The sequence below is a fragment of the Jaculus jaculus genome, chromosome 10, assembly GCF_020740685.1.
Source record: "Jaculus jaculus isolate mJacJac1 chromosome 10, mJacJac1.mat.Y.cur, whole genome shotgun sequence".
NCBI lineage: Eukaryota > Metazoa > Chordata > Mammalia > Rodentia > Dipodidae > Jaculus > Jaculus jaculus.
Window position 1 is genome coordinate 59,082,026 of NC_059111.1, and position 25,206 is coordinate 59,107,231.

Here is a 25,206-nt window from a genome sequence, read left to right on the forward strand (position 1 = left end):
ATGCACAAAGTGGTACATGTGTCTGGAGTTTGTTTGCAGTGGCAGGAGTCTCTGGTGCATCTACTGTGATTCTCATTCCTCATTCATTCATTCTCTCTCTCTCTCTCTCTGTCTTTCTCTGCTTGCAAATAAATAAATAAAAATTAAAGAAAATACATTAAACAGAAAACTTTGTGCCTTTTCTTTTAGATTGCCCCAAACTGACACCTTAAGAAGTAATGGAAAAAGAAAATAAAAAAGAAGTAATTGTGTTCATCACTCAAGTAGAAAACATTCATATCTAAACCCCATGTTTTTGTGATCCAAGCCCATTCTATTTTGGAGCCATCTGAGAAAAGAATACATATTCCCTTTAGTAACAAAGTATTATTATTTACTTTAGCTCTTTTGTCTACACTCTTTGCTCTGTACTATTGATTATTTGTCTAGCCTTCTGTATTACTGAGCTGTTTTAATAATTACATCTTTTTAATAAGTCTAGATATTTGGTACAGTAATTCTTTTTCATTCTCCATCAAGATTCTTAGTTTTTGAAGCCAGGCATGGTGGTGCAAGCTTGTAATTCCAGCACTCAGGAAGCAGAGGTAGGAGGATCACCATTAGTTTGAGGCCACCCTGAGACTATATAGTGCATTTCAGGTTAGCCTGAGCTAAAAATAAGGTTCTTAGTTTTTGTTGACCATGCTGTCAAAGTTCTCCAAAGAAGCAAAATCAATATGACTTATATAGAGGAACATATTTATTATAAGAAATTAGGGGCTGGAGAGATGGTTCAGCAATTAGAGGCACTTGCTTGCAAAGTCTGACTGCCTGGGTTCAATTCCCTAGTACCCACATAAAGCCAGATGCACAAAGTAGTGCATGCATCTGGAGTTTGTTTGCAGTGATAGGAGGCCCTGGCATGCACATTCTGCTCATTCTTCTCTCCGCCTCACTCTTTCTCTGAAGTAAATAAATATTCTATTATTTTTAATATTTTTATTTATTTGCAAGCAGAGAGAGTGAATGGGCACACCATAGAGCCTCTTGGCACTGCAAGTGAATGCTAGACACATGTGCCACTTTGTGCACCTGGCTTTACATGGGCACTGGGGAATCGATCCCAGGTCATCAAGCTTTGCAAGGAATTGCTGAGCCATCTCTTTAGCACTATTTTTTTATATTTATCTTATTTATTTGAGGGGGGAAGATAGAGAATGGGGACACTAGGGCCTTCAGCTGCTGCAAATGAACTCCAGATGCATGCATGACCTTGTGCATCTGGGCAGTTGAACCTGGGTCCTTTGGCTTTGCAAGCAAGCACCTTAACTGCTAAACCATCCCTCCAGCTTTGTGAATGTTGAAAAATCCCAAGCTAGGAAAAAGTAAGTCAGCAAGCTAGACACCGAGGAAAACTGATAGTGTAATTCCAGTCTGTGACCAAAGGCTTGAAGACCAGGAGAACCAACATACTAAGTCCCTTCTGAAAGCTGGTACACTTGAGCTTTATGAAGAGCCAGATAGGGCTGCAGAGATGGCTTAGCAGTTAAAGCACTAGTCAGCAAAATCGAAGAATCTGTGTTTGTTTTCCCAGTATCCATGAAAAGCCAGATGCACAGGTGGCACATGTGTCTGAAGTTCATTTGTTACAGTGGCTAGAGGCCCTGGCATGCCCATCTCCTCCTCTCTCCTCTTTCTCTCTCTCTCTCTCTCTCTCTCTCTCTTTCTCCCTCTCTCCTTCCCTCCCTCCTTCCCTCTCTCTCTCTCTCTCTCTCTCTCGCTCTCGCTCTTTCTCTCTCTCACAAATAAATATTTAAAAAAGAAGAAGGCCAGGTGTGGTGGTTTGATTCAGGTGTCCCCCATAAACTTAGGTGTTCTGAATGCTAGGTTCTCCGCTGATAGATATTTGGGAATTAATGCCTCCTAGAGGGAGTGTATTGTTGGGGGCGGGCTTATGGGCTTTATAGCCAGTTTCCCTGTGCCAATGTTTGGCACAGCCTCCTGTTGCTGTGGTCCACCTTATGTTGGCCAGGGGGTGATGTCCACCCTCTGCTCATGCCATCGTTTTCCCCTGCCATCGTTGTGCTTCCCCTCGAGCCTGTAAGCCAAAATAAATCTCTTTTTCCAAGAAGCTGCTCTTGGTTGGGTGATTTCTACCAGCAATGCGAACCTGACTGCAACAGTAAAGTGTTACCGAGGAGTGGGGTTGCTGCTAGACACCTGACTGTGGCTTGGGCCTTTTGGAGCTGGTTTTCAAGAGGAATGTGGGAGGAGTTGAAACCTTGGCCTAAGAGATGCCTTGCAGTGCTGTAAGTACAGCTTGATGGACTATTTTTGTCAGAGCTGAAAGACCTGAAGGCAGTAAGAACTATGGACTGTGAGGTTTGGCTTATGAGGGTGAGAAAGAGCTTTGCTTGGACTGGGCTAGCAGTTTGTGTGAGAAGCTTGCTCTTGTGCCCATGTCCTAAGAAGTTGTGCAGGGTTGCTTTGCGTAGAAATGAACTGGTGTGAGCAGAGGGATATGGCATAGAAAGAAAAATCTTTGGGTGAACTGTTGCCCGTTCAGCTGCAACTGAGAGATTACAACCTTTGAGATTGGGCTAGCTGACCTGCACTGGGGCAACAAGAAGAATGTAGACTCTTTTGAAGGGGCCTGAGTGCTCAAGGAGTCCTGTTCTTCAAAGTCTACTTTAATCCCCCCTGGATTAACAAATTGGCACCCTACCTGGTATTGTGGAGTATAAGAAATGCTGGAAAGAGGGTCATTGAGTTTGCAACACGGTCTTGTGTTTTGGAAATGGCCATGGGTAGTATGAAGCAGGTTTGCTGGTTGTCTGCATAGAGACCACATGGGGCCATGAAGATGAAATGTGGCTTGCAGTGGAGACCCAGTGGAGATGACGGGACCATGAGATGGCTGCCGAGGAGCTGCCAGCCCCGATGAAATTTTCCAGGACTGTGAGTAGCCTAGCTGGAGGGGCGGAATTGGAATGCCAGAGACTTGTTGCTGGTTAGAATTATCGGACTTGGAGATTTGTCACTGGCTAGAGTTGCTGGACTTGAAGCTACAGTTTGATATTTGCCCTGGTTGTTTTAAATCTTGTATTGGTTGAATGTTTCTTTGCTATGCCCAGTGCCATCTATTGCCGTGTGAGTATTTATTCTGTGCCATTATGGGTTTTTTGAGGTTATTTTTTGGTATTATGGCTCAGTTAAAAGATCTTGAGGGCTGGAGAGATGGCTTAGTGGTTAAGCGCTTGCCTGTGAAGCCTAAGGACCCCGGTTCGAGGCTCAGTTCCCCAGGTCCCACGTTAGCCAGATGCACAAGGGGGTGCACGCGTCTGGAGTTCGCTTGCAGAGGATGGAAGCCCTGGCGCGCCCATTCTCTCTCTCTCCCTCTATCTGTCTTTCTCTCTGTGTCTGTCGCTCTCAAATAAATAAATTAAAAAATTAAAAAAAAAAAAGATCTTGAACTATGGGGATGTTTGAACATCATTGAGATTGATAAAAACTATGGGACTTTTAAGGTCAGATGCATTGTATTTTGCATCATGTATGGATATCAGTTTATGGGGGCCAGGGACGGAATGTGGTGGTTTGATTCAGGTGTCCCCCATAAACTTAGGTGTTCTGAATTCTAGGTTCCCAGCTGATGGATATTTGGGAATTAATGCCTCCTGTAGGGGGTGTATTGTCAGGGGTGGGCTTATGGGCTTTATAGCCAATTTTCCCTTGCCAGTGTTTGGCACACCCTCCTGTTGCTGTGGTCCACCTTATGTTGGCCAGGGGGTGATGTCCACCCTCTGCTCATGCCATCGTTTTCCCCTGCCACACCAGGTATTAAAGCTGAGTCAGAAAGCTTGCAGTCTGGAGAAGAGCTCCCATGTAGTCAGCTTCTTGGTTCTATTCAGATCTTTAATTGATTGGGTAAGGTCCGCCAACATCAGGCTGGCCATCCACTTTTTTCAGTCTCCACTAAACTGTGTATATCATCCAGGAATACCCTCAGGACTAAATGACTTCATTGTCACACCAGAGGTGATGAGACCTAGGATGATAAAACCAGTATCTTGAACTTTCGAGCACAAGACTCCTCCTACCCATTTCCTTCCCAGAGACACCATCATGAAACAAACAGTATTGCCTTTACAGTGACACTATATTGAAGGAGAGGACAGAAAAGCTTGCCTTAGCTGGCTGCAAGGAACAGGGATTAGTCCATGTGACTATTGACCACCATCACCACTACTATAGGCAATAGCTTAATCAGCTCATATTCCCACTACAGAAAATAATAGAAGTCCCTCCCTCCATGTTGTCTGCATAGATTTAAGGAACAGATAGATAATCTCATCTGCAAAGATGAATGTAGTCAAGAATTGTCAGATGGGCTGGAGAGATGGCTTAGTGGTTAAGGTACTTGCCTTGGAAGAATAAGGACCCAGGTTCGATTTCCCAGTACCCACATAAGCCAGCATGCATCTGTACTTTGTTTGCAGTGGTTGGAGAGACCCTGGCAGACCCAGTTCTCTCTCTTTCTCTCCCTCTATGTATGTATGTATGTATGTATGTATGTATGTATGTGTATCTATCTATATATATGTATATACACACACACACACACATATACGTATGTATGTATATTTCAAGTAAAACAAATCATTTTTTAAAATTGCCAAATATGTCACGTACATCAGTACCCTGAATGAAAGACAATAATATAAACCTTGGGGAAATAGTTATTAGAGCAGTTAGAGCCCTTTAAGAATCATTAACATCAGGAAAGCAAAGGAGAATGTTGAATTTGCTCAAAGAGACAGTTATAGAAGCGAATTAATTAGAACTAGTTAAAAATAACTGGAATTGGGGATGGAGAGATGGCTTACCAATTAAGACACTTGCCTGAGAAGCCTAAAGACCCAGGTTGGATTCCCTAGTACCCACGTAAGCCAGATGCACAAGATGGCATATGCATCTGTAGTTAATTTGCAGTGGCTGGAGACCCTGGCACACCTATTCTGTCTGTCTCTGCCTCTTTATCTCCCCCTCCCTCCCTCCCTCCCTCCCTCTCTCTCTCTCTCTCTCTCTCTCTCTCTCTCTCTCTCTCTCTCTCTCTGTCTCTTACTCTCACTCTCTGTCTCTCTCAAATAAATAAATAAATAAATAAAATATTTTCTAAAAAGTATCTGAAATTGCCAGGCATGGTGGTGCATGCCTTTAATCTCAGCACTCAGGAGGTTGAGGTAGAAGGATCACTGTGAATTCAAGGCCAGCTTGGGACTACAGAGTGAGTTCCAGGTCAGCCTGAGCTATAGTGAGACCCTACCTCAAAAACAAAACAAACAAACAAACAAAATATATATGTATATATCTGAAATTAAACTATACTGGCCAACCTTCTTAAAAGTTCTGTTTTTTTTTTAATTTAATTTATTTATTTGCATGTGTGTGCATGTACCAGAGTCTCTTGCTGCTGCAGAAGACTGCCTGACTTATGGATGGCTAGGGAATTGAACACTTGGCCAACAGGCTCTGTAAGAAAGTTCCTTTAACTGCTGAACCACTTCTCCAGCCCAGTAGGTTCTGTGTTTTTAAGTAATGTTTTGAAGAATGAAGAAAAATATTGCTTGTATCTGATTTTGTAGAAAGAAAGCTGTACAATTTGAATTAACAACAAATGTGTATGAAATGACCCTTTCTTTTAATTGAAGGTGCTGCATTTTGGGATGTTATCCTTCAGAGGACTACTTTCTTGAGAAGGAGGGCATTTTTCTCCTTTTGGATATATTGGCAGTAAGTTTACAGTTCTAACACAAAAGATAAATATGTCTTTACTAAACTTTTCCAAAATACCACAGAACAATGTTGTATGAATACATATATACATATATACAGTAAATTCCCACATTATGTGCAAAGGTATAATTTCAAACAAATCCTTCATGGAGAGTCATAAAACACTAGCATATTAAAGATTCTGAAAATTCCTCCAGTAAAGATACTTGTTTTCTTAAATCAGTATGCATAAATTCATGTAAGTGGAGATTCTGGGCTTTTTCTTCATACTCCATCAACCTGAAAAGAAGTAATTTGTGAGGAACTAGACTGTATCAACCACTAGTCATCTAATTAATAATTTCTGTCTTTTCTCCTAATATTAAAAGTTATATCAAAAGTTGTGGTCTCATTAAATAAAGACAAACTTTTGTTTAAAGGACTATATGTAGTTTGGAGATAATATGAATACATGCTATGTCTGGGGACCATGGTTTTGCAAGGATGAGCAAAAGTGAGTATACAAGGCCTTGTAGTAAAGCCAGTCACCATCTAGCAGCTATGAAGAACATAGACCTCAATTCTGTTCTCAATTCTAAGTGAGTAGAGTCAAGATGATATGAGAGGGGCTGGAGAGATGGCTTAGCGGTTAAGCGCTTGCCTGTGAAGCCTAAGGACCCCGGTTCGAGGCTCGGTTCCCCAGGTCCCACGTTAGCCAGATGCACAAGGGGGCTCACGCGTCTGGAGTTCGTTTGCAGAGGCTGGAAGCCCTGGCGCGCCCATTCTCCCTCTCTCCCTTTATCTGTCTTTTTCTCTCTGTGTCTGTCGCTCTCAAATAAATAAATAAAAAATTTTAAAAAAAAGATGATATGAGAGGAAAATATCAACTTTTATAGATGTTCATACAGCGTTCTAGCCATCTGCATATGATTGCCACCATTCTTGATTTTATTGATAGAAAAATAAACATACTTTGATTTAAAGAACATACCAGAATGGTCTACATCCCTTCATGTCCTTGAAACAAAATTTGAAAATAGTTCAGTTTATGGTGTCTTCATTTGTTAACAGGGGTAACAGCAATACACACCTCATCTTTGTATTGAAAAGAGTCAGTGAATTACATTGTGCGTACACCATATATCTCTACATGAGTGTTGCAGTTACCTCTTTGTTGCTGGGATAAACACCTGACCAGAAGCAGCTTATGTGAGAGAAGGGTTTATTTCATCTTACAGATTCCAGGGAAAGCATCATCATTTCAGAAGAAGCTGGCTCACTTTAGCATCCACAGCAGAGAGAGGAGAGAGAGAGAGAAGCCAAAAGCAACAAGCATTAACAGAGAGAGCTCAAACTGGTTCTTAACATACCTACTAAGGCTGGACTAAAGATCCATCTCCAGTGGCACTGCAGCAGGGATCTGCCTGCTGGGGACTTGTAGCAGACAGCTTCAGGTTCTCTGAGATGAAGTTCCAAACCAGGCACAGTTATGGAGGAAGGGACTTACTGAAGCTTACAGATCCAGGGGAAGTTTCATAATGGCAGAAGAAGCTGACCTATTTTCATAGGACCAAACAGACAGAAACACAAGCCTAAAAGCCAAAAGCCACACAGCACACAGCACACTTCAGGAACTCCAGCTAGGCACACTTTGTATATCTTTAGTTTGAAATCTCAATCCCACCACCACACCTTAAGATCCGCCCAATAACACTGCCTCCAGCTAGGTGGCTGCAGATGCAAACTGCAAACTAATAAAACACTGAATATATTAGAGGCCATCTATCAAACTACCACAGGACTTAAGTAGGAAGATTGCCTGAATCTATGTGGCCATACATTCAAACTACCACAATGAGTGTGCATGAATATGTATTTATAAACACACACTGAGTAAAATCATGCCTGACATGCATTATTGCAATGTTAATGTTATCATATCATCATTAGATTGATCCAATGAACTTAATGATGTTGTCATACCAACCTTTGATATATTCACCTCTTTCTCCTGAAAGTGAAGTACCAGAATGAAAGTAAATAAAATAAATGTGTAAGCTTCACTTTGCTGAGAGTTCCATTTAAAACAATCTGATAAAGTATGTCTTCAAAATACAATAACATGGCTAACAACAGTTAAATATTACTAGGAGCTTATTATGGACCACACAGTTCCATATATCTTACAAAATCCTTTGCACATAATACTATCTTTCGTAAAAGGAAATGGATGACATTTATAATTTAAACAACAAAGTATCTTAAATTTTTATTTGCTATAAATTAAATAGGTTTGTTGATAAGTTTCTTGAATTCTTAAATACTTTTATTGATATTGATGATTAGAGTATAAAATTACATCCCAGTTTAAAATTTTTTATATTTGACTGTCACAGTTAACAATCAATTATTCTCTTTTTAAATTTTTTAAAATTATTTTAAAAATGTATTTAGTAGAGAGAGAATGGGCACTGCTAGTGTACTCTAGACACATGCACCACCTTCTACATCTGGCTTATGTGTGTCCTGGAGAATAAAACCTGTGTCCTTTGGGTTTGCAAGCAAGCACCTTAACCACTAAGCCATCTGTCCAGCTATTCCTTTGATAACAAAGAAATTGAAGCTGACATAAGTATTTTCAAGCCTGAATAAAACATTATGTTGGAAAGATCATTAATTACAGTGAGGCATGTTGCTGCTGACCCTGCTCCACTTAAATTAATATCTTCTTTTTCTTACAAACTTCCCTTTTCTAGTTCAAACAAATTAATACATTTTGGCCATGATGTATGTTTATGACTTCTTCCGAATAATTGAATCTTTATTTTTGTCCATTTAAATTTCTTTTTTTTTTAATTTTATTTATTTATTTGAGAGCGACAGACACAGAGAGAAAGACAGAGGGAGAGAGAGAGAATGGGCGCGCCAGGGCTTCCAGCCTCTGCAAACAAACTCCAGACGTGTGAGCCCCCTTGTGCATCTGGCTAACGTGGGACCTGGGGAACCGAGCCTCGAACTGGGGTCCTTAGGCTTCACAGGCAAGCGCTTAACCACTACGCCATCTCTCCAGCCCAAATTTTTAATATTTGAGAATGTTTGTTACAATGAGTATTTTATTAGGAAACTGTCACAGACTCTAAGACAGTACAAGTCTCTCTTCTTTTTTAAGCAAATGAATCACTCTTAATATTTATTACAATGTTTTTCTTTTTCTGTCTCCATACTGAAGCTGAACCAAAAAAAATTCCGTAATCTTATTCTTGGAATAATGGTTGAATTTTGTGATAACCCCAAAACTTCTGCTCATGTCAATGCTTGGCGAGGGAAGAAAGATCAAACAGCTGCTAGCCTTTTAATTAAGTTGTGGAGAAATGAAGAAAAAGAACTAGGAGTAAAACGTGATAAGAATGGGAAGATTATTGGTAAGTGTATTTAAAATTATTGATAAATGCATTTTTTTTAAGATTTCTAAAGAGCATTAGAAAAGTATCCCAGTTTTCCCTCTTGTCTTCTAAAGTTCTTTATATGAGGGTTGGAAAAACTTACTATCATAAATTGTAAATAATTAGAAGAAAAGTAAGCAAGTAAGTGGGTCCTGGAGAATTCAACCTAGGTCCTTTTGCTTTGTAGGCAAGCACCTTAACCTCCAAGCCATGCCTTGAGCCCTGAAAACAATTTTTTTTTTTTTTTTTTTTTTTTCCCCAGCGTAGGGTCTCACTCTAATCCAGGCTGACCTGAAATTCACTATGCAGTCTCAGGCTGGCCTCAAACTCACAATCCTCTTACCTCCACCTCCCAAGTGCTAGAATTAAAGTGTGTGCCACCACACCCAGCTGAAAACAATTTTTCAGTATTGTGTATATTAATGTTTCTGCAATTTTTATTTTTATTTATTTATTTACTTATTTTTGGGTTTTCAAGGTAGGGTTTCACTCTAGCCCAGGCTGACCTGGAATTCACTATGTAGTCTCAGGGTGGTCTTGAATTCATGGTTATCCTCCTACTTCTGCCTGGGATCTGGGATTATAGGTGTGTACCACCACGCTTGGCCTAAAATTTTTATTTTCTTCCAAACAATTTTATTTATTTATTTGAGAGAGAGAGAGAGCAAGAATGGGTGTGCCAGGGCCTTCAGTTGCTGCAAATGAACTTTATATGCATGTGCCACTTTGTGCATCTGGCTTACATAGGCCCTAGGGAATGGAACCTGGGTCATTTGGTTTTGCAGGCAGGTGCCTTAAACACTAGTCCATCTCTCCAGCCCTACAGTTTTTATTTTTAAAAAATAAATGTTTTCTAATAAAAATAAATGTTCATAAATTTTAATTACCATATTTTAATGAAGTTGGCAGTATCAAAATTGCTATTTATTTGGATAGTCTCTAATATGATGTAATATTTTCTAAACTTTTAAAACTCTCATTGTGATTTTGTCAAAGCTGTTAGTTATTATCACATGAAAATACTTACACACCTGATGATTTATCTTTCTAGTCCCTTTACTATTTGAGCTATTTCTCTCCTTTTTCTCTTTTTGTGCTATTTGAGTTTTGACCCAAATCATCATGAAATAGGTTTTATATTTATAGCACAAACCATAGAAACAAAATTACATCATTATTAATCTGACATATTGTCTTTAGATCTTTAAATTTGTAAATTATTTGCATAGAAGTAAAGTTTTACCCCTAAAATGTAAATATGGAGCTAAAGAGATGGCTTTGTGGGTTAGAGCACTCTCAGTGCAAGCATGAGTGCTTGAGAGGGTCTGAGACTGTCTGAGTTTGATTTTCCAGCAACCCATAAGCAGCTGGGCATGACTACACACATCTATATCCCCAGTTTGGTGAGGGGTAGAGGCCAGAGAATCACTGAGGCTTGCTGATCAAACTGGCAGCTCCAGGTTAACTGAGAAACTCTGTTTCAAGGAAACACTTGGATGAGTGACAGAAAACACTCAGCATTCTCCTCTGGCCTCCACATAGGGTATGGGGCACATACAGCTGCCCACGCATGTGTATACACCACACCACACATGTGAACACACCACACATAACACAACACACATATTATATACACACATGCATGCAGAAAAGTAAATCTGTAAAAAGGTTTCTAATTTTACATAAACAAGAAAAATGGATATTGATTTTAAGTTTGCTACAGAGTGGTGAGAAAACTACTAATTATACTTTCAAAATAGTAGCCATGGGCTGGCAGCATAGCAAGTAGCTCAGTGGTAGGTGCTTGCTAACATGCCCAAGTTCTGGGTTAGAGCCCCAGCAGTGTAGATAAAATAATTACTTTCATGTTTCCATAATATTTTCAGTTTTGATATAGTCTATGCATCAACTAAATCTCAAAATTGAACATTTACTATGGTTTTATTTGTCCCTTCTATATGTTCATGATACCCAATGATTAGATACAAAGAAACCATTATTTACTAGTTTTCAAGAAGAACAAAAAATTATGCCACTTCCTGCTAACTGCCCGTCGATTGCAGTTATGGATGTTGCTGAGAATATCAGAGCAAAAATTTATGCTGTGTTGGGAAAACTAGGTAAGAAGCTACTCTTCAAAATCAAAAGAGCGTGTCTGTTTTGCTGAATGTCATTGTACTTGATTTTGCTCCAGAGTTCATTTTACAAATGTGAATAAAGGTCCTTTATGCAGATAAATGCATGTTGCCTTGTTATCCCAGTGCCCATGGTACAAACTTAGTGACCAAGTAAGTTAGAATCTCTGCATGTAGGGCCCTTCACAGCAATATTTTTTAAGTTTCCCAGGAGCGTCCAGTGTGTGTGGTCAGTATAAAGGCAGCTAATTTGCATGTTTGGGCTTAATCAGATTCTGAAGCATGTGAGTTTTTAGTCTTTGCTTTCTGGTAAAAGAAAAATCTTCTCACATTCATACTCTTAAGCTTCTCAGAGTCAAATAAATCTCTGCCTGGCCACAGCCCAGAAAGAATAAGTTCTCTGCTAATGACTGGATAAGGACAACCTGGCAGAGGGTTTTGTTATACGACAAAGAACTTTGTTGTAAATCAAGATAAAATGGAAAGTAAATGTTTGCATTTGTTTTTATAATAAAAGGTGCTTCATCGGGCTGGAGAGATGGCTTAGCAGTTAAGGCGCTTGCCTGAGAAGCCTAAGGACCATGTTTGACTCTCCAGGTCCCACGTAAGCCAGATTTAAGTGCACAAGGTTGCACATGCACACCAGGTGGCTCATGCATCTGGAGTTTGATTATAGTAGCTGGAGGTCCATCAATTCTCTCTCACTCTCACATTTAAAGAAAAAAAAAAAGATGCTTCATGAAATCGCTTGCTTTATAATTCTCTCTTGATAAACTTTGTTAGATTTTGAAAATTTGCCTGGCCTATCAGCTCAAGATTTTGTCACTCTTTGTGTCATACATCGCTACCTTGATTTTAAAGTAAGTACCATTTTAATCATTTAAAATCTATTATGATGAATTGGGAAATAAATGCATAGCTGTAAACAATTGTTCACATAGTTTTTACTTTTATTTTCCATTTTGCTTCTGGATACTACTAGAGAAACTTACCATTCTTTGGGTATTTTTCATGAGATAACATTTCATCAAGCTATTAGCTTATAGGTATTACAGACATAGAGCCATTTAGAGCCTAACAGAATGTGCCACTGTGTATCTGGCTTTACATGGGTACTGAGGAATCAGACCTGTGGTCATTAGGCAGGTAAGCACCTTAACTGCTGAACCATCTCTCCATCTCTACTAACAACATTTTTTAAAATATATTTTTAGCTAGGCATGATGGCTAATTAATATTATTTATATATGTATTGGACAGAGGGAGAGAGAGGCAATTAGAGAGAATAGGTGTACCAGGGCCTCTAGTCACTGCAAACAAACTCCAGACACATGCACCACCATGTGCATCTGGTTTACATAGATCCCTGGGAATCTAACTGGGTCCTTTGGCTTTGTAGGCAAGCTCCTTAACCACTAAGCCATCTCCCCAGCCCTTTAACAACATTTTTAAAATAGACTTTCTTCTGTTTGGAGAGCATTGGCGATAGGGTTAAATGAGTTATTGCTTTCTAAAATAAATTAATACTTCCCTAAGTACTCTTCATCATTGCTTTTATCTTTTCTGCTTTTTTATTTTGTTTTGTTTTTTTGTGGTTGGGTCTCACTGTAGCCCAGGCTGACCTACAATTCACTCTGTAGTTCCAGGCTGGCCTTGAACTCACAGTGATCCTCCTACCTCTGCCCTCTGAGTGCTGAGATTAAACATATATGTCACCAATCTGCTTTGTATCATTTCTTTGTATCATTTATCATTGTTTCAAGTGTCAGCTCACAGAGATTAGGCTCTTTCCTTTATATTGTGTGTGTATGTATGTATGTGTGTATATATATATGTGTGTGTGTATATGTGTGTGGGGGGAAGGTTGTTTTGTTTTTGTTTTTTTTAGGTAGAGTCTCACTGGAGCCCAGACTGACCTGGAATTCACTCTGTAGTCTCAGGGTGGTCTTGAACTCAAAATAATCCTCCTTCCTCTGCCTACCAAGTACTGGGATTAAAGGCTTGCGCCATCATGCCCGGCTTCCACTTTTTTCCAATTGACAAGTTTTACATACATTTTGTTTTTCTTTTCTTTTCTTTTTTTTGTTTCAAGGTAGAGTCTCACTCTAGCCTAGCTGATCTGGCACTCACTCTGTAGTCCCAGGGTGGCCTCAAACTCAAAGTGATTGTCCTACTTCTGCCTCCCAAGTGCTGGGATTAAAGGCGTATGCCACCATGCCTAGTCATTGTTTATATTTTATCAGTAAATAAGTGTTTTGGAATTTTAGGAACATCTTTTGAAGTAAACACTTTCTTCCTACTAATATTAATTCTATGTAAATTGAATGTTGTATGTATTTGAATGCTATAAATGAATATGTCCCTATATTTAAATGAAAACAAAACCAAATTTTATCCCTATCCTAGCTACCATAAATATCTTATCAGTTTTAAATATATTCAGCACATTGTTTCTCAACATGAGATGGAGCTTTGGTATGATGAAACAGTAGAGTTAAAGGCTTGTAATTCAATTATACACCTTAGCTAGAAGGTGATGAGCCCTGTTTCTCAGAGTGACTATGCTCTTTACTCTCCTATGTGTTCTGTTTGACCTAGCCTTTAGTGTACAGCTTTAGGGAAGAAAGTAGCAGTGCTTCAGAGACTTGAGAATGAACAGCAGGTCTTGAACCTGTGAAAAGGCAGCAACTATAAACTAGCAGGCAGTGAGATGACAGAATTAGGCAGAGCCTCACCCACTCACACCACACTGGAAAACATTTGCCTTAAACCATTCCCAGTGCATTTAATTTATCCCAAAGTAGTAAATTATTAATAGCTTAAGCGTTTATGGGAATGACCACCACATAAAAGACTACCTAAAATTGTATCACTTATTTTTGTTAATTTAACTTTGTTAAACTTTGCTACAACAGACTGGAGAAATATGGAATGAAGTATATGAAGAAATAAAATTGGAAAAGTTAAGACCAGTCTCTTCAGATAAAAAAACTTTGGAATCTATTACAGTGGCATCAGAAAATATTGGAAAGATGGTTGCTTCTCTGCAGAGCGAGATGATTGAAAGCCAAGCACGCCAAGATGTGCAAAATGAACAAAAAGTATATGCAAAAGTAAGCCAAGAATATATGCTACTGAGCCATTGAGGCAAAGATGTTAATTTCAATGTATAAACCATTTATTTTAATTTATGTGTGTGTAGGATATGTATAAATATTTGTATTTGTGGGTTGGAGAGGTGGCTTAGCGGCTAAGCACTTGCCTGTGAAGCCCACGGACCCCAGTTCAAGGCTTGATTCCACAGGACCCACATTAGCCAGATGCACAAGGGGGCGCACGCATCTGGAGTTCATTTGCAGTGGCTGGAAGCCCTGGCGCGCCTGTTCTCTCTCTCGCTCCCTCCCTCTCTCTCTATGTCACTCTCAAATAAATAAATAAATAAACAAAAATATTTGTTTCTGTGTATGCACACATATGTATGTGGGTGTATGTGCACATGTATGTGTGTGTATGTGGAGGCCAGAAGTTGACATCATGTCTTCCTCAAGGCAGAGTCACTCACTTGAACCTAGAGGTCACACATTTGGTTAGTATAGCTAGCCAACTTGCCCCAGGGACCTCAGTTTTTGCCTTTCAGACTGGAATTACAGGCAGGTCACCACACTCATCCAGAATTTACATAGGTGCTGGGGGTCTGTATTCTGGTCCTCATGTTGCAAGGTAAGTGCTTTCTCCAGTGAGCCATCTCTCCACATCTCTCAATGTACTAACTAGATATAGTTATCCATAAGATATATTTGTCTTAGTTGTGACTATTTCAATGTTGAGTTATTTTATTTTCTTCAGGGTCTTTGTACAGTTTTAAAATAAACCACAGAATTTAACAAACCATGGAGTTTCAGATCTTACCACTATTTTCAGTGCTGCTTTCTGGCATTCTCATCTGATTTCATCAGTTAAGGCTTAAAAGATAAAATGATACCAGAAACAATTCCATGTTTTAAAATGCCCAACAGGATTCCAAGAATTGTGACCTATTTGATTATAAACAGTTAACAAAGTCTAACTGACAGCTTATCTGTAACTGTGCGTATAACTTCATAAAGAGATGAAGTTGTGTCCAATCCCTCAATCTGTGACAGGCTCTTACTGTTTTGCCATCCGTAGGCTTCTCTGTCAGTAAGCTTCTTCCTCACCCTGATGCTGAAACACTTACTTAGCATTCATTCTGTAAATCCGGAGGCAAACTGCTGTTTCATTTTATCTAATCAGTAAGGTCCTCTGCAAAGCTGCAGTCATTTTCCTAAAACTTTACATGGATAGGAAGCTAAAATATGATGTTTTTAGCAAGTGACCATTTAAATAAACTTATCCACAGGCACAAAGGTGATGTAAATGCTCCATTCCTGTTTTATGATCCTTTATGACTACAATTAAGTATGTAAAGCTCCTTAAGATGATTTCCAATGTATTGTCTATTACCTGCTCTTTTCAAAGAGACTATTAAATTTTTGTATCTACAGCCCACTAAAAACTTGTGACCATTCATCTGTGAATTCCACCCCATTTTACATAGTCAGTTGCTTATAAATTTTGCTTTCCAAGAGTTTTTATGGCATGCTCCCACTTGGCCCATTTATTTGCCCTGATGAGGAGAAAAGGTGAAACTTAGGCTTCTTTACCATCATTAGTTCCTTTGACTGTCAGAATGTTTACTCTATCCACTGTCATTGACTAGTTCTGATAGGTGTGACCCTGCTTTTCTTTTCTTTTTTTTTTTTTTTTGGTTTTTCAAAGTAGGGTTTCACTCTAGCCCAGGCTCACCAGGAATTCACTATGCAGTGTCAGGGTAGCCTCAAACTCACAGCAATCCTCCTACCTCTACTTCCCAAGTGCTGGGATTAAAGGTGTGTGCCACCACACCCAGCCAATATTTTAATTAACCCTAAGATTCTTGCATTATAGGTAATAGTATAATATATATCAACCAAGGGCATATGTCCTCTTGAGTATATGCTTACGGGGTAATCTATTTTAAACAATGCAGCTTGTCCATAGTTACCTCTCTAAATGCTTTACCAGACCAAAATCAGTACTCTCACAAGATGGCTTATCTTGTTGCAGTCCTTAATTCACAGTAGTTTTGATTAAACTAATTATTAGTGGCAAGCAGAAATCTCTTATTTTCTTCTGTGAATTTGCTGTTAAATCTGTATTTAGATCCCTGGGATTATAATGTTTTTACAAATGGTAATCACATAAAATAGGCAGTTTTGTATTACCATTGAGGGAATACAGATCAAATGAATTTTTTTTTTATTTTAAGACTTGCTTTTTATATTAAGTCCTATGAATACTTTAATTCATTTGTTAGTTAGCCTCAGTACTTCCCTTAGTAAAGGGTGGGTGCTTTCTTCAAAATGGGGGCTTCTGAACCCACTGGTGTTCTTTTATAGAGACTAAAACTTCATTTTCTTTCTCATTTCAGATACAAGCCACACATAGACAAAGAGAGCTGGATAATAAATCATGGGAAAATTTCTTGGCTAGAACATCAAATGCTAAAACACTAAAGGTAAGATTTTTAGAGGATTAACACTATATTCAACGAAGAACCAACTCCTAAGGACACAGAGTTTACTCAAGAATGAGAATGCTCATCATTCTTTTCCTGGTGGCCTTCCTGTAGAATGCTGAAACCATTAGATCCTCACCTGAAACTTAGGTTGACAACTAACTGTACATGTCACAGATGAGGAGAGGCTACTGTTCATTTGGTTTAGCAAAGAGGAGCTAAGAGTATCCTGGGCCACATAGACAAAGATGGTGGTAAGAGTAAGCTGCAGTGGACTTGAGAGATGGCTTAGTGATTAAGGCATTTGCCTACAAGGCCTGAGGACCCCTGTTCTGTTCTCCAGATCCCACAGTAGCCAGATGCATAAAGGTGAGGCAAGTGCAACATCGCACATGCCCACTAGGGCATGCATTTGGAGTTTGATTGCAGTGACTGAGACCTTGGTGGGCCAATTCTCTCTCTCTCTCTCTCTCTCTCATTTGCTCTATCAAAAAAAAAAAAAAAAAAAAAAAAAAAAACTTTCTTTTTTAGGTAGGATCTCAATCTGGTCCAGGCTGACCTGGAATTCTGGGATTAAAGGCATGCACCACCATGGCCAGCTCTATCAAAAAAATTTTTTTTTTAATTGACCCTGCTTTTTATCCTGAACTTTCTTTATCAATGATTTCTTTTGTTTAAGAAGCAGAGTAAGGGACAGACAAAAACAACTGTGTTACTGATAGAATAGAGCTCTAAGTGAGATTAAAACTTCAACCCCAATTCCTTAACCAGTTTAAAAAGAATTGAAAAATGTAGGCAAAAGGATAAAATTGTACCAGCACAAGGGTGAAAGATCGACACAGAGATCAACTCCTACCAAACCAACTATCCAAAGACACAGAGGCTCCCAAGACCTCATCACTGAAGCAGACCTAAAATGAACCCAACATGGCTCAGGGAAATTTGCAGAAAAGGGGCGGGAAGAATGTCAGAGCCACATGTTGGGTCATGATACACATTTCTTCCTACCCATAACTGATGCCTAACCCCACAATGCATGACCCATATACCCCAACAAGAAGGGTCCCTGTGGAGGGGGGAGGACAGGGAGGAGGCTAATAATGGTATCAACTTGACTGTATTCACTGAGTACAAAACTAATAGAAAGAAAGGAAGGAAGGAAAGGAGGGAGGGAGAAAGGGAAAGGGAAGGAAGGAGGGATACAGTAAGAGGAAAGGGGTAAAGCTACCAAGCTGAGTAGCTGGAAGGTATTTCCAGGCTTAGAAAGAGCCCAACAACCTGGGAAGAGGTGGAAATGCAGGTTTGGAGAAAGCCTGTGAAAGCTTTTTGAGGTCAAGGACCAGAAAGTGGCTCTGGTGGCTGTTTTCTAGCCCAGAAAGGGCAGCTTGGCATTCATGTTCTTGGGCCTCTGTCCCTTACTCTGAAAAGCTTACCTATGAAAAGCTACCTTGTTCCTCTTGTATATCATGACACTCTCCCCAAAGGGCTTTCCCTCAGAAATACATTGTAGCTCAGGTGGGCAGTTGAGATATTTATACTTTGGAAACCAGGTGCTAAGCTGCTTTAGCTGGAGGCTGAAACCAATCTAAAGAGTTTATAATGCTGATTGTTCACATGAAATTTGTGACAATCACCAAAATTGCATGACTCCTCACATTTTCCAGTAATACTTTGTACATGCTTCCATATGATGACTTAGTTCTTCCTGTAGGTAAGAAGTTGGTAAATGGTATTGGTCCATTAAAACAGAAGAACCGCCAGGCGTGGTGGCGCACGCCTTTAATCCCAGCACTCAGGAGGCAGAGGTAGGAGAATGGCTGTGAGTTCAAGGCCACCCTGAGACTACATAGTGAACCCCAGGTCAGCCTGAGCTACAGTGAAACCCTACCTCGAAAAAAAACCAGAAGAACCATACTGACAGCAAAACCCAAGTTAAAATACACTTGGATTGAGTCCCAGGTCAGCCTGAGCTAAAGTGAGACTCTACCTCTAAATAAATAAATAAATAAATAAATAGATGATGCTCACTCAATGAATCAGGGTTGAATGTCCTCATCATTCCCTGTGTTTTAAGAAATAATGATCTTCCCTATAGATCCTTTGTTACATCACATTTTACCTATTTATAGTACCTCACATATATTTTTTATTGATTATTCATTTGCAAGCAGAGAGAGACAGACACAGAGAGACAGAGAATGGGCACACTACAGCCTCTTGCCACTAAAAGCAAACTCCAGACAAATGTGCCACTTTGTGTATCATGCTTTGTGTGAGTACTGGGGAAGCAAACCCAGGCCATCAGGGTTTTGCAAGCAAGTGCCTTTAACCATTGAGCCATCTCTCCAGCCCAGTTCCTCAAATATTTAACTTGAATATAATTGCAACAAGTTATATAGCTTATATTATTCAGAATGTTTGTAAGGTCTAACCATACTGAATTAGCTTTCCATTTATTTAACATATTTTGAGATATACATAGTGTGACATAAATTGAATAGCTTATTAAATTCTGTGCTAAAAACTAACTCTGATTTCCTTGGACTTGCTTTACTACTTGGTCGTATATGAACATCTGGAAATCACTAGAATATTATTAGGACTAATATCTTCTTCCAAGGATTCAACTTATATGAATAACTGTCTTAGGCTAAATGAGCAGGTACAGCCTAAAAATAGCTAAAGAATAAACCAAACAAAATTCAGTGTACTTTGCACCTTTAGTGTAAGTATCATAATGCATGCTTTACTAGCAATTTATGTTCTTGTCTTTCTAATTTGAAACTTTTCAGAAAGCAAAAAGGCTTCAGGAAAAGTCTATAGAATCTTCTAAATACACTGAGCCACCAAAAAATGCAACATTTCACCCAACAGTTATTAAGGGTCTTAACACAACGGTAAGAGTATTTTTTCCACATCTTCTTAATGGATGTAAATTTGGGGCTGTCAGGATGCTCCTTCTATGGGTTTTTAACCTCTCTTGCTTTTCTTTGTGCTGTTCAAATTTCATATCATTAAGACTTGCTTGTCTCCAAGAAACACTCCCTCCCAGCCCCAGGCTAGGGTAGGACCAGCCCTCCAGGCTTCCTGTGGGAGCTGCTGCCAGAAGCAGCCCCTGTTACTTGTGTCTCCCCTGCCGAGTGTGGAGGGCCTCCTTTGTCTTGGCAAGTGGACCCATGCCATGTGCCATTGTTTCTGATGACCCCTGCTGGACACAATTTGTCCTTGGTCACAAAGCTGAGTACACTAGAAGTACAAGCCCACTTTCCTGGCTCCTAGCCCGTATTTTGTGCCCCTTGTGCCCACTGCCTCCTGCATATTGATATTTAAGCTTTGAGTCTTTCCCATAGTAAACCATAGGATGGGTAAGATTTTCTATTGTGGAAAAATTTCACAGATACATTCATGGGTATTTGTCTTTTGCTTTTTTAGGTGCCCTCTGGTCGAGTGGTCACTGTGGAAAGCACTCCTGCTCGCTTATTGGGAGGACCTCTGGCTGATACAGACATTCCTCTTAAAAAGCTGCCTATTCGGGGAGGAGCCTTGCAGAGAGTGAAAGCAATTAAAACTGTTAGTGAACCTAAAAAGAGTATTCCAACATAAGGTGCTCTAGAGACTTTTGAAACATATTCTGCTGATAATTTTGGCTAAATACATCTTTATATATAAATGTAAATATTTTAGTAAAACACTAGAAAAATTAAGTTAAGACAATATAGTTTATTTTGATTGAAAACATCAATGTATGGCACCAGAAAAGCTGTCATCAATTTCTTTAGAAACACTGTTGTTCCCTTAACTACAATTGTAAACTTAGTTTTTCAAAGACTCTCAGTTACACATAAACTACTCCAAATAGTTTGCCTTAAAAAGAAAATTCTATGCCCTCTATCTGCCACATATAGGAGTAATTTAGGCTGCAAGCATTGTTATATCTAAGGACTGAACCTGTGTTAGTAGGATCTTCTCTTTCCAACAGCTCCATCTCAGTCTGTAAGGTTCCCAGGAGACAAGAGTGTATGCCTTTGTCTCAACAGTTCCTACAACTGCCCCTGTGAACCCTTGACTGGCCCCACACCTGCTCCTAAGCACGTCACCATGACATTGACCATGTCTGGGTACTACCAACTCTTGAAGCCAGAAGCAGGCCACTTTCATGCAAACCACACAGATGGCATTGGAATCAAGGTACTGCCTCAGAAGGACATATGAATACTAGGCAGCAACAAATAGATGCTCATCAGAGTAAAGTACATCTGCTGTCAAAGGCAAATGCCAGTCATGAACTAAACAGTGAAAAGAAAAATAAATACAGATACAGATGATTTTACTCAATACAAAACAAAATTCTAATGCTACTTTTTCTAATGAAGAAGTGTGTATATATAGGATGTGAAGAGAAACAGGAAAACATTGAGTTTTTGACACCAGACCAATGGATTCACTTGCCTACTGTGTGGTGGCTAGGAATGTGTTAAGCACATGTGTTTGAAATCTGTCTACTGCATATAAATGTCTGTGTTAAGCAATATTACTGCTCTCCATCAGTCTAAATTTCCCAGACGCTAGGCAATAACTGGTCCAGTTTCACCTTCTCTACTCATGATGAGTACATGGCAGCAGAAAGGTCCACAGACATCACAGATGATCTTAATATCAGTCAGTCCAATATATGTACTATATAGAAAGCATTCAATCAAATAATACCAATGAGGTTTTTATACCTTCATATAATATATATAGTTCAGAATTCATATAATACATATATATGTAATCACTACTAGTCAATAAATACATCTGAACTGCTTACCTTGTGTCTATATTTACTGTTATCTGTGGGCCATTCTTCTTTGAGGTGTACAGCATATCTTCCATGAGTCAGTCAGGACAAAATTTCAAACTTTCAAAGTGAAGTAAAAAAGTCAAGAATAAAAGTGATACACCTCCAGACATAAAATGGCCTGGATATCAATGACCTCATAGTGCCTGACACTACCTACACAAGACCATCATAAGAGGAGGAAAAGATCATGACATCAAAATAAAAGAGAGACTGATTGAGATGGGGGGGGTGGGATATGATGGAGAATGGAATTTCAAAGGGGAAAGTTGGGGGAGGGAAGGTATTACCATGGGATATTTTTTATAATCATGGAAAATGTTAATAAAAATTGAGAAAAAAAAGTGATGCAGTTTAATGATTACAAAGAAAGTAGCTTGAATAAAACTGCATATGACCCAGGAATGGTGACACACTCCTGTAATCGAGCATTTGGAATCCAGAGGCAGAGGCAGGAGGATCTTGAGTTTAAGGTCAGCATTGCTACAAAGCAAGACTGTCAGAAAAAGAAAGAAGGAAGAGAGAAAAGGTAGGAGGGAGGAAAAGAAAAAGGCCAGGCATTGAACACATTTGTAATCCCAGCACCTGGGAGGTGTAAGCAGGAAGATTAGGAGTTCAAAGACATCTTCCTTTGCAACATACCAAGCTCAAAGCCAGCCTGAGCTACATAAGATGAGAGGAGTGAATGAGGTTGAATCTCAAGATAATCAAAACCAGAGTTGGAAAAACTTATAATCCAAAGAAGCCTAAGAAGATAACTCAATGTAGTGTGATATCCTGGGTGGATTTCAGGGAGAGGGATAGGAAAAAAATAGTGAAATCTGAATAAAATAGGACACTTGGTTAATAATGTATCCTCTTATGAAGAAAAATAGGAGCAACATTAAATATTTTGCAACTCTTTCCTTCTTAGCCTTAAGCTGTTGGAAATTCATTGGTTAAGCTAAATGAACTCAGAATAAGCTGATTTAGTTTTTACTACAGTACAATACCAAGAATTGCTGACTTTTAAACTAGTTATTATTTTTAAATCTCTTGCCCAGTCTAGTCAGATTATGTGGCACAGAGTGAAAGAGAAGTTCAGGATCACTTCTGGGTATGATTTAACTTGCATTTTTGATGTCATAAAATTGCTTTTGAATTCATTGTATTATTTCGCTATGCCTTCCCCATTGTCCCACTGCAATGACAGATCTGAGTGTCAAGAATTCTGTCTTGATTGCTCACCAGAGTTCCTGCAAGCTCTGTGACTATTTGCTGAATTAATGAAGACCCAACAGAAATAATGAGTTTTTCTATATAGATGACATGATTTGTACCCATAATGGGGAGGAATTTTATCATATCTAATCATCAAAAAAGTTTAAGAGGGGCCTGGAGATATGGCTTAGTGATTAAGACACTTGCTTGTGAAGCCTTAGGACCAAGGTTCAATTCCCCACTGCCCACATAAGCCTGATGTACAAGGTAGCTCATGCATCTGGAGTTTGTTTACAGTGGCTAAAAGGCCCTGGCACACCTATTCATTCATCCTCCCTCCCTCCCTCCCTCCCTCTCTCTCTCTCTCTCTCTCTCTCTCTCTCTCTCTCTCTCTCTCTCTCTCTAAAATAAAAAAACTTTTTTTTTTTTTGTTTGTTTTTTTGTTTTTTCGAGGTAGGTTCTCACTCTGGCTCAGGCTGACCTGGAATTCACTATGTAGTCTCAGGGTGGCCTCAAACTCAAAGCTATCCTCCTACCTCTGCCTCCCAAGTGCTGGGATTAAACGCGTGCGCCACCACGCCCGGCTAAAATATTTTTTTAAGTGTAAGATAAGCCATGAGTTTAAGGCCACCCTGAGACTATGCAGTGAATTCCAGGTCAGCCTGGGCTAGAGAAAAACCATACCTCGAAAAACAAAACAAAAAAGGTTTAAGATGAATGTTCTAAAACTATTCTTATTTTTTGTTTGTTTCCAAGTTCTCACTTTTGTCTAGGCTAACCTGGAAATCACTCTGTAGTCTCAGGGTGGTCTTGAACTCACAGTAATCCTCCTACCTCTACTGCCTGAGTCTTTTTGGTAGGAGTTCATCTAGCCCAGGCTGACCTGGAACTCACTCTGTAGTTCCAGGCTGGCCTCAAACCCAGTAATCTTCCTACCTCTGCCTCCCAAGTGGTAGGATTAAAGGCATTTGCCACCATGTCTAGCAAAAATATTTATTTTTAATAATAAGAATCAAAAGCATGTAAATTAAATCAGGAGAATGAGGAAGCCACATGTAATCAACTTACCCTTAAAGCTTACCACTAACCACGAATTTTTTGTTTGTTTTTGTTTTTCAAGGTAGGGTTTCACTCTAGTCCAGGCTGACCTGGAATTCACTATGTAGTTTCAGGGTGACCTTGAACTCACGGTGATCCTCCTACCTCTGCCTCCCAAGTGCTGGAATTAAAGGCGAGCGCCACCACACCCGGCCTAACCACGAATTTTAGTGATTAAAGCTAAAATGCTTTTCATTGGTGCAATAAAACTACTATGAGTGATTAATAAACTTTGAACAAATTTTAGGCAGAAATTATATAATTTTGGTTTACTTCACTGAATTTTATTTTCTTGATCTGTTTTTTTATATTTATTTATTTATTTATTTATTTATTCATTCATTAGGTCGGTAAACCACCTTTTCTACTTTTTTGAGGATGTAATTAGTAAGAGTGAGTATTCCTTTGGGGGAAAATGTGTTTTCCCCAATTTTTTGAGGTAGGGTCTCACTCTAGCCCAAGCTGACCTGGAATTCACTATGTAGTCTCAAGGTGGCCTTGAGCTCACTGTGATCTTCCTGCCTCTGTCTCCCGAGTGCTGGGATTAAAGGCGTGTGATACCATGCCCAGCTTGAAAATATCTATTTTTATATAAACACATATAAGAAAAAGCATGGAAAGAATATGTAACAGAAGATTGATGGCATCATTTTTGGGAGATTTGATTATGAATGATCTTAATTCTTTATTTGTTTATTTATTTATTTATTTATTTTTGGTTTTTCAAGGTAGAGTCTCATTAGCCCAGGCTAACCAGAACTCACTATGTAGTCTCAAGGTAGCCTCAAACTCACAGGGATCCTCCTACCTCTGCCTCCCAAGTGCTGTGATTAAAGGCATGCACACCCAGCTGATTTTAATGCATTTTAATTTTTCTCATTCATGTTTTTAATTCTCTATATGTGAAGCTATATAATTTGTAGAGTTTTTTTATTGTCATCTTCCATAATTATAGATAATAAACCATGGTGTGGTGGTTTGATTCAGGTGACCCCCATAAACTTAGGTGTTCTCAATGATAGGTTCCCAGCTGATGGAGATTTGGAAATTAATGCCTCTTGGAGGGAGTGTATTGTTGGGGTTGGGCTTATGGGTATTACAGCCAGTTTTCCCTTGCCAGTGTTTGGCACACTCTCCTGTTGCTGTGGTCCACCTTATGTT

The 25,206-nt window shown here is 39.3% G+C and overlaps 1 protein-coding gene across 4 annotated transcripts in view; it reads left to right on the top strand.

Moving 5' to 3' along the window:
• The window catches only part of Cfap69 (cilia and flagella associated protein 69), a 115,447-nt gene extending 93,731 nt beyond the window's left edge, over positions 1-21,716 (top strand). For all 4 annotated transcript variants that reach the window (XM_045159902.1, XM_045159904.1, XM_045159903.1 and 1 more), the window contains 8 exons: positions 5,691-5,772; positions 8,984-9,176; positions 11,180-11,317; positions 12,116-12,192; positions 14,248-14,445; positions 16,821-16,907; positions 19,700-19,804; positions 20,340-21,716. In XM_045159902.1, coding sequence (XP_045015837.1) covers positions 5,691-5,772; positions 8,984-9,176; positions 11,180-11,317; positions 12,116-12,192; positions 14,248-14,445; positions 16,821-16,907; positions 19,700-19,804; positions 20,340-20,510 — 1,051 coding nt within the window. In that variant the 3' untranslated portion in view covers positions 20,511-21,716. The remainder of the gene's footprint in view (positions 1-5,690; positions 5,773-8,983; positions 9,177-11,179; positions 11,318-12,115; positions 12,193-14,247; positions 14,446-16,820; positions 16,908-19,699; positions 19,805-20,339) is intronic.
• Positions 21,717-25,206: the final 3,490 nt, after the last annotated feature.